Source organism: Geospiza fortis, unplaced genomic scaffold (assembly GCF_000277835.1).
Source record: "Geospiza fortis unplaced genomic scaffold, GeoFor_1.0 scaffold200, whole genome shotgun sequence".
Lineage (NCBI taxonomy): Eukaryota > Metazoa > Chordata > Aves > Passeriformes > Thraupidae > Geospiza > Geospiza fortis.
Window position 1 is genome coordinate 750,929 of NW_005054353.1, and position 9,988 is coordinate 760,916.

The 9,988-nt window shown below is 38.2% G+C and overlaps 1 protein-coding gene across 1 annotated transcript in view; it reads right to left on the reverse strand.

Moving 5' to 3' along the window:
- STK3 (serine/threonine kinase 3) overlaps window positions 1-9,988 on the reverse strand; it is a 129,696-nt gene that overhangs the window by 115,857 nt on the left and 3,851 nt on the right. The window contains exons 2-4 of the mRNA XM_005423492.3: window positions 3,120-3,200; window positions 2,562-2,690; window positions 522-636 (exon numbers count right to left, since the gene is read on the reverse strand). Of these exons, the coding sequence (XP_005423549.1) occupies window positions 522-636; window positions 2,562-2,690; window positions 3,120-3,200 (325 nt within the window). The remainder of the gene's footprint in view (window positions 1-521; window positions 637-2,561; window positions 2,691-3,119; window positions 3,201-9,988) is intronic.

A 9,988-nucleotide genomic window follows, 5' to 3' on the forward strand; every position in this document is an offset into this window, starting at 1 on the left:
CTCTATATTATTGCTGTTATAAGTCCATGAAGACACTTCCATACAACCCTCATTTTGGTTCCCCCTCACATTCCTTAGTTGGCATCTCTTCCCCTCTCGTTTCTTGAGTAATGCCAGTTATTTCTCATGCTACCTAATTATTGAGAGCAAGACAACAAGATGATTTTACACCTGTTTCCAAACTATGCAGCTACTAAATGGCTGCTGACAGACGGTAAGGTGGAAGGGGTAGAGGAAAGAAGCCACAGTTTTGCCTTCTACAAAGCAGTAATTTTCAAGAAATTCCCAAGATCTTTGTATTCCAAAATGCATTTGCTTCTGCTGGTGACCACTCCACAGAGGAATGCACAATGACAGTCAGTAACTACATGAGCTTGTTTCCTGGGAAGCGAGGCACAGATAGGCCCCTTGGCATCAGCCAAGATCTTGTCTTGTAACTCCAGCTTTAATCTGGCTTCCAAACTTAATTCACAAGTTCATTTTATTCACTGCTATATATTTTTTTTAAAAAAACAACTCACCGTTTTATTACGCAGTCTAATTATGTCCGAAACAGAGCCAGCTCCACAATATTCCATAACAATCCATAGATCTGTGTTCTTAAAGTAGCTGCCATAGTACTTGACAACATAAGGACTAAATGGAAAAAAAAAGTTAGATAAATAGATGAATTCTTAGAAGACAAAAAAAAAAAATCACCAGCACACCTGTTGTTAAAAACTGTTTGACACAGCTAAAGAGAAAGTGCAACCAAATACATTTTAAATTTGTAACTAGCTTAACCAATGCCTTTTTAGAGTAAATTATGATTACTTAATAAAATGATAAAGGCACTACTATGTATATAAGTTTTCTGCAATCTTCAAATACAGACAGGGTTTTCCCAAACATCAGTCATCTGATAAAAAGCTTTGTTTTTCCCTCCTCTAAGGCCTCTCTTGAATGCTTCTCTTCTTAGAAAGACTGCCTTGTTTTCTTCTCCCCAGAGCAAAATCACATGGAAACTCAACCATGTTTTCCCAGTTTTGCAAGAATGAATTTATTTCAAGCACAGAACTAGGCTTTCTTATTAAAGAGAATCTAGTGCTGGTTTGAAGCCTGCTGGATTTGCAAATACTTTTCATACTGAAGCATCTCATGAGAAGTGATAATATTGTCACAAACCGAAGGTATTGCTTTGCTACTCCATCAGTTTGTCACTTGACATAATGCTTCTTTGGAGTCATTTGCACAAGAAAGGCAGAAACAGATGTGGTAAACATAAAAAGGATCATTGTTCATAAGTTATTAGATGGTGTATTTAGGGAAATAAAAGACTGAAGGTTTGGGGCGGGGTTTTTGGCAGGAACTGAAAGAAGGCTACAGTTTGATTGTCATCTATCACCCACAAAGTCAGGAAGTGAGATACTGAAATATCAGACAGTGGTTTCTCATCAGAACACCTACATCATGGGGTACAATCAAAGACCATTTTGTTTTGGAGCAAGGAACTGTATTTTAGGATCAGCATTTCTGACAGCAACATTCTTCATAGAGACAACTGGTAAAAGAAGAGAGGACCTGTGGGTGCCTCCTGCAACATGATATCTTTACAAAAAGACAGGTCAATACTATCAAAAAACTATTTCATTTAAAAGCAACTGTTAGCACCAAATGAATTTACCTTTTCAGAAGGAAAGGTGGGTCAGTCTCCTCCTAACTAGTCCAAATGTCTACCACTTACAAGCATGACACTTTGATCTTGCTCCTTATAAATTCATGAAGTCAGGAAGGCTGTATTACTTCTAAAGAAAACCCACTGATTTTTGTGACCATCTCTTACCAGATTTATACTATGCCAGTATTCCCAGCAACAATTGGGTATTATTATCAATCAGGACAAAATGATCTTTTCAAAACGTCAAGTGCTGTGCAATCTCAAAACACTGTTCATATTTGCCTAAAGACTGACACTAATAAATTTGATTTTGAAGCTGTAGCCCAAAACTTCATGGACAACAGAAATAGTAAAGTAATTTCTGCATCCTTGCATTAAGGCTTCTTCTTCTACAAAACCTGCAATCATAAGATCTGTGAACAAGCGTAAGGTAACAATCCACCAGCACCTTCACAAGACTGTTCTCATTTTGAAAGGGATGTTCTCACAGGAAAATGGCAGCCAAGAAAATATTCTTCTGGAAGTTAACTGCTAGCCATTCATCTTCTGCTAGAAACATCTTTATCGATCTTCTGAAACAGGCAGACTCAGAATTTCACAAAGCCCAAGACATTTAAAGGAAACAGTAACCTTTGGCCTTAACAGGGCGAGTAAAGTGAAGCAAGCACAGAGAATTCTAAGCAGAGGCCATTATTTCTTCTTTCAACAGTTTATTTGTATTTCCTTCAATCCAAAGTAAGGAGAGGAGGAGATCCACAAAGTGGTTCCTTTAATTAAAAAAGTCTATGCTGGACAATTTACTTTCCATGAAAAAGTTGGCAGCTGCTTATATTTCAGCTATTTTCACAAGTAGAAATACATTTTCACATAGACTCTTGGAAAAGGAACAGAATGTCACACCTACCTGTCACATTGTTGCATTATAGAGATTTCTTTAATTATTTCTTGAAGATCTGACTCCACAGGGACCTGTTTAATTGCTACAACTTGTCCAGATTCTTTGTGTATTGCTTTAAACACGCTACCATAAGACCTAAAAGTAAGAGACATTTTTTTAAAAAAAACAAGGCAAACTGCTCCTGATTTCCATTATGCACAAAAAGTCACAAAAGCCATATGCAGAAGTGTGAGCATTTTTCAGGCTGCAAAAAGATCAGTTCTACCAGCACCTCAGGAAAGACAGAAGGGTGCTTTATCAAGACAGCAGAAATTTTTGTCAAGATTTAAGAGTTTCTAATTCTATTACAGGTGCAAGTACATTTGCTGTGCTAACAAACAGACATCAAAATGCATAAATATATAAGGGAAAGTGTAGAAATCTACCAATGCGTGCATTTGCTTTAGCAGTAAAACTTGTCTATAGAGGCATTTACAGTCACTCTCTCTGTAACTTAATATTCCAACATATGCTTTATGTATAGTTTCCTTCTGATCCTAAGCCCCTGTAAATAGCTGTACTTACCCTTCACCAAGCTTCTCCAGAACATCAAAGACTTCTTCAGGCTGCTTAGTTAAACTATCTTCACTTAGCTTTTTCAGTTTGCTAAAAGAAAGACAAAAGTTAGTTATTTTTGGGGGGGGGAGAAAGAACTCAAGCAAATTTTCACACAAGCAAGCAGACAGAATAAATTATTACAAAGAAAAATATATTCTTATGAAAACAAAATACCTAATGTGTAACAGCAATCAAATTTTAATTCATCTTATATGATAGCTGGTTAAGTTATGACAATTTTTGTCATTATCAGTTTCCCATTAATGTTTGCTCAATTCAATGCAGCATGGGACCAATTCACTATTCAAACTCCTTCCTTAGCTGAAATATAAACAGACAAAGAATGCAGGAAAGTTTACCTTCCCTCAAAAACCAGCAAACAGATGCCCCTTACTGCTTAGGGGATGCCACACTGTTCTCTATTTATAAACCAATCCTTCACCCACATAAGGCACTCAGTTTGTAAATTGCATCCCTCATCAGCCAGTGAATGACATCATTAAAAGCAGAATTCTGAAGTCAAGATGATTCTGGGAGCATATGGGAGCACTTCCCAAGTAGCAGCAGAAGACTGAAATTCCAAAAGCTGAGTACTGTAAGAGCTGTTGGGACAGCTTCTCTTGCATGTATGTAAATGCACGTAATTACATAACACCACCATATTTGCCCTTAGTTCTCTCTCACAGAGTCTCAAATCACTCAGTAACACCCTATGATTTCTTCCAGCACTTTGAACTCCCTTTTACCACCATTTGTTGTCCTTTACAAGCAGTCCTAGCCTTTCCCTGGTCTCTAGCATTCCCAGCTCTCCAGGCCCCCAGACTCCTGGCAAATCTCAAAACACAGCTTGGCTGCAAGCTTGCACTAGAGCTAACACTGAACACAGCACAGGAAAATATAACCACACACACATTGCAGCAGGGATGGGGGGCTGCAACATGTAAATCCTTCACCGTAAAGTTCTAGGGAATTTTGCTGCAAGACTATAGTAACAAGTTGACTCTACATGACAGCCTTCTTCTAATAAGGTAGAAGATGAGCTGAAGAAAAGCTGGTGCTGTAGTGTTAAATATAGTCCATGTATTCCATATGCAGGAGGAGGAAAAGGGGAATTAAAAAAAGGAAACTTTGAAGAACAGCAGATCATTGAGAACTTATGGAAAGTAAGTTGTCCCACAACACTTTCTAGAAACAAATATGAAATAGGGGAAGGAAGAAGGGCATGGACAGAAAAGATTGACAAATCTTAATAGTGAAAGAACAGTGATTATCTGAAAAAAACCCTTCATATTAGGAGATGCAATTCTGTGATACACAAAATCAATAAAAATTAAAGTGACTGACCAATGAGGGAACTCATGAGTCAAAATAGATTTGTAATTGCCAACCATCTAAGTAAAAGCAAAGAATTTAAAGTAATTAAATAAGGTTATTAAATTAAATAAATTAAATAAAGTAAAAGCACACAAGTCATATGGATTGGTGTCAAACAAGGGTGCACACATTTATACATCAAAGAACAATTTCACAGATGCAGCAATTACATGAATACAAAAAGCATCCACAATCAGTAAGGAAAGGCGCACTAACTACAATAAAGACCATACAGTTTGCTACAGCAAACAGTCAAGAAGCTGGAAAGCCTGTGTGTTTAGGAAAAATAAAAATCTTCACAGCAAATGAAAGGCACAACTCATCAACATGGAGAAACACAGCAAAAAAAAATCAAATTAAAAAGACTAAATAATGTCTGCAAAACTGCCCTACAAGAACAAAACTCTGTTTTCTTTTTCACTCTCTCTGCTAGTTAGACACTAGAAAGTGGAAAGACAGAACTTATACTTTGCAGAGAAGCACATATTTCATTACTGAAAGAGCATATGTTGAGACAAATCAAAGAGGAAAACCTATTTTTCTGGTAGGTATTATAGTAATAAATCATTCATTTTGCTTCTTTGTTCCAAATTTTTTCCTCTCTCAACAGATTATATGCAGCCTTAAAGACTGCATTCAAGAATAACTTGCTGCCATCATCCCCTTCTTGCCACCAAAAAACCCCATGCACAGTATGTTCATAATATAAGCAGAGCCCTGAAAAATAAAAAGCATAACCTTTAGCTGAGTCTCTCAAAGAGCTGTGTAACAAAAGATGCACTGAACAGAAAAGCAGAGGGACTGAACTTTTTAGTAACGGCAAGAAAAGAGAAAGTATACAGTATCCCTGACTGGAGATGCCCACAAAGAGAACATTTCCACCTGCTCATTAACACCTGCTAAAATGAGAAAGTAGAAAAAAACCAAAAAAATCCATACCAAAAGGGTTCCAACAGCACCATTAATGGCAAAGCATTGTGAGTGTTTGAGAAGAGTAAGTGAAGCAACCACTAACAGCCATAAACTGATCAAAACCAACATCATTGTCAAATAACAGATTATCTAGGAGTACCTGAGACGCAACCAGGAGATTAAAAAAAAAAAGGCATTCTGTAGTTTTAAAATTATTTTCATATTATCCAACCCTGACACACCTGCTACAAGACCAAATCACACTTAACACTAAGGCAGCTTAATACAAAGCCTATTTCCAGTGACAATGGTACGTGGCCTCAGGAATGTCATCACCAAACACCCTCTCAAAGCACCTCCCACTCCTTCACAAGCACTGTACCAGTTCAGATGCTGGGTCGGGTGTTCAAGTGATAGCATCAACACCACAGGTCTTTGAACCATAGAAAAATCCTAATGACTCAGGCATTCTAATGATTTCTGTTTCTGGATGTTTCAATAGAATATTCAGCTCCTGAACTGCAGAACACCACGCGACACACCCTGAAGGGCTGCAGTGAAGACAGCATTTATGAAAACTCTGGGAGAAACGAGGAAGAAGGCGGCGACTGGTGTAACTGGCTGCAAAGCACCAAGCAGCATACAAGAAGAGACCAGAAACAGTATCTTGTTGGTTAAAAGCAAGCAACAATCCTGGGACAGAGAAACACATTTAAGACTTCAGCATCAGCTCTTACTGGCAGGGGGAAGGGGGCAAGGTGAAGAGGGGGCAGGAGGCAAAAATGAAGAGACAAAGGGTACAAGAGCAATAGGAGAGGAGGACAGAATGTATCTCATTCCTCTCTCCCTCATTGAGCCTCTACTTTCATAACACAAACATTTAAAACAGAACAAATAAATCAGTAGATCCAGGCACTGCTTTACTCTGACCAAAGGATGCAAGCGCCATATGTGTGTGTGAGATAATAGATCTCCATATATGAGAAAGTCCAAAGGACATACAGAGAAGTTGAGTATAAAACGTGGACAGAAAGTTGTTCTGGGTTATTTTTTTTCTCTAGAATCTAAACTATCAGGTAGTGATTATGAGCTGTTTTAGAGGTCTTCCAGAAGGGAAGCTGTTCCTTAAATCAGAAGGACTAACTAAACTACACTTCTGGGAAAGACTTGTGAAAATTATTTTCTTGTTCCAAGAAGGTTTGACTTTCCACATAACATCTAGTCTCTTAACAAGGAAAATACAACCAAGCAGATAATTATACTTTTATAAATCCAGTTTTATGAGAAAACATTAATTCCTAGTCCAACCAGAATCTTATTTGCCATTGAGTACATCAGCAGAATTCTAGAAAAGGAAAACCTAAGAGGCACTCAATCCCAGCATAAAGAAAAATTTGAACTGTAACATGAAAGAGCCAGAGATTTCCTCCCAAAAAATTAAAGAAAAAGAAAGTATTACTATAGTACTCTATAGTCATTATATATAGATTATAAAAAATAAATTGGTGATATGCTACAGAGGTAGGGATAAAAAAAAACAACTGAAAGTTCAAAAATAAAAATAAAGCTGGAATAAAGAATAGAAAGCCATCAATTACTGTCATGAGTTACAAAAAACTGGACAGTCACTCCAAGAAATATGAATAAATGTGGTTTATTGTGCAGAAGAACTAGCACATTAAAACATTTGAAAAGAATGGCTGGGATCAATTATACTGATATATTAAAAGAGAAGGCAGCAGGATAAATCACTGCAGTCATCTGAAGTAGAGGTGGCACGTGGAAGCCTTGAGACATTTGCTCTGCTTCACAGCACTCACACAAGGAGAAGCAAGATGAAGACAGTTAACATCATTGTGCTGTGTACTTACATTTAGCCTTCTGCCAATAAAGCCCAAACATTTTTGTCCCATCATTTTCAGGAGGAACTTGACAATTGCCAACATGTCCACTGACACAAACGTTAAAAAACAATTTTTTCACAAACAGTTCATATTCTAAGAACAAGTTCTTCCTCTTCCCACAAAACCTGAAACGTTGTGCTTTTCAGTGAACATTAAACTCAAGTTTAAAGAAAAGAATGGAAAACCTTCATTAACACTTCCCATGCTTGTTAAGCAGCATTTCACTTGGTAGCAGCATGCAGGAGATGGGCATGATTAAAAACTAAGTACTTGAGAAAATTCTGTCTATAACTATTTTGTTTTTCCCTTGTATGCAACCTGTATCCTCACATGTGAGCTTGCCAACAATATAGAAAAACTAAACAATAACAACAAAGGAAAATTACAACACTAAGAGGCAAATTTTGTAACTATTTCAAGAGCAAATCTCCTTTCTAGTGAGAGAAAAAACTATAAAGCACATTTAAAGTACAGTTAAAAATTCAAGATGCAAGAAAACACTGTGTCAACTACTGCACAAATTGTTCAGCATAAAATCAGAACATCTACTCTAAATTATTTCTAAACTAAAAGGTATTCTGAAAAGGACTCTTCCTTAAAAGTATTGTGTTACTGTTGTAGTGCAATGCAGTGTTAGTCAAGGGAAAAAACTGAATTATTTTGACAGCACCTCCATTGAAAAGTCACAAAGGCCCAGAATATCACTTGGGCATCATCATTGCTGCTTTCTGGGCTGTATTACAGATTTATGCAACAGACAATTGCTTTGTGTGCTTCTCTACAAGGAAGTGGAGATAAAAGTGCCCTATACCTGTAAGGCAACACTGGGATTCTAGGGCATCCCTGCAGCTTTTTAGCGTACATATGAAATTCTTGCTACCTGTAAACAGATGCACCACAGATATGATGCCAAGAGATCCCTCTCAGTAACTGCTCCTGTGAACAGGCACCAAAGTCAAGAATTCTGGTGTTCACATCTGTTTTGCCAAGTAAACATGGTCCATTTCACACTACGACTGCATCCAAGGACAGCACCAAAAATTCAGCCCACAAAAAATAATCTGCATTTCTTCTGGACTTGCAGAAAAAAGGGGTGGCCTAGAATAGCTGGGAATACTAACAATTGGGAAACTGTACCAAACTGCCAATAAAGGAGAAATTATGCACAGCCATGAAAAATTTGCTTCAAATCTTAAGAAATAATCTGAGTTAATATCTTACAAAAACTGAGTACAGATTTTCCCTTCCACTAAAGAAACAAATCTGAGTTCTCATCACAAATTTCCAGAAATAAGCTTCAAAACCCATGTGGAATAGAAAGACATGCCAGAGTTTAGACACGCCCAAATCTAGTTCTTTCTGACCTAATCCAAAGATTTAAACATTTCTTAGTTTCAGTTAGGCCAGACACGCACCTCCAGCTAGGCAATGAAGTTACAGCAAATGCCACATCCACCCCAAAACATCTGGCAGGTTATGCTAACTTCACAGTGTGATTTTCTGTCCTGTGATACCACCAGTTCCCAAGGTTTCCACTGCTGCTGGTGACATTGATTACTCCCCAGACATTTCCATTTCTTTTCCTAAATGTTTGCTGGTGTGTCTCCTACTTCTCTCATTTAAGATATGCAGCACTGTCAGCCTGAAAGTACAGTGTAGCCCTGTCCCTTCTGACCCCCCTGCCAGCTAAAACCACCCTAGATAGTAACTACAAACCAATTCATTTTCAAAGTTTTCCACAGTAGGTACTGTCACATAATGTGTTATTGGAGAAGTCATCAGATGTTTCAAACTACATTCTGCTCAAGTCTTATCATCCTACAGGAAGATGCTTTTAAAGATTTTTTTTTCTAAATGGGGAATGTACAGGTCTTAAAGATGAATGCAAAAACTTAACTCCTTTATCACAAATTTATATTGTGTCGTCCCTAGATTTTTCATTACCAGGAAGCAAAAGTAAAATCAGAGCTCAAAGACAGTAAATATATATGTAAACCATATAATTACATTCTGTACACTACACAACTACAGCCTGTGTATTGTACAACTATATCCTATTCCAATAGAAATATACGATTAAACTTAAATTTAACACAAAGCAAAATTGTTTTACGCACTAAGAAGTCAAACGATAAATTATTTTTAAAAACGGGCACAGTAATTAACATAACCTGATAGCCTATATATTTGAGAAAATACATCTACTGTGGGACTATTCCTGGGGTTTGCCTCTTCCCACTCCCTGATTTGCAATTGCAACTATGCAACGCCCACCCCCACAAGCATCCATCCCTCCGGCAGCAGAGCACAAGGACACTTTCCAACGTGAAAAGAGAACGACTCGTGTGTGCTCCTGCCACAGACCTGAGCCATCGAGTGAGAGACCCTCAGGGCAGAGGACTCCGCTCGGCGACCAAGTTTCCCTCACTTTTCACAGCAGTTAAAACTGCTGTGAACTCAAGCAGCCCCCAAGGGACCGCCTCCGCCAGGGCATTTACTGGAGGGTGTATTTCGGGGCATCCACCCTACAGAAGATTCTTCCCCACGTGACAGAGCCCTCCGGCCGCTAAGCAAGGCCCAGCACCGTCCCTGTCCCACCGCCTCCTCACAGACCCCGGCACCGAGGCCTCACCCTGGCCGTGCCAC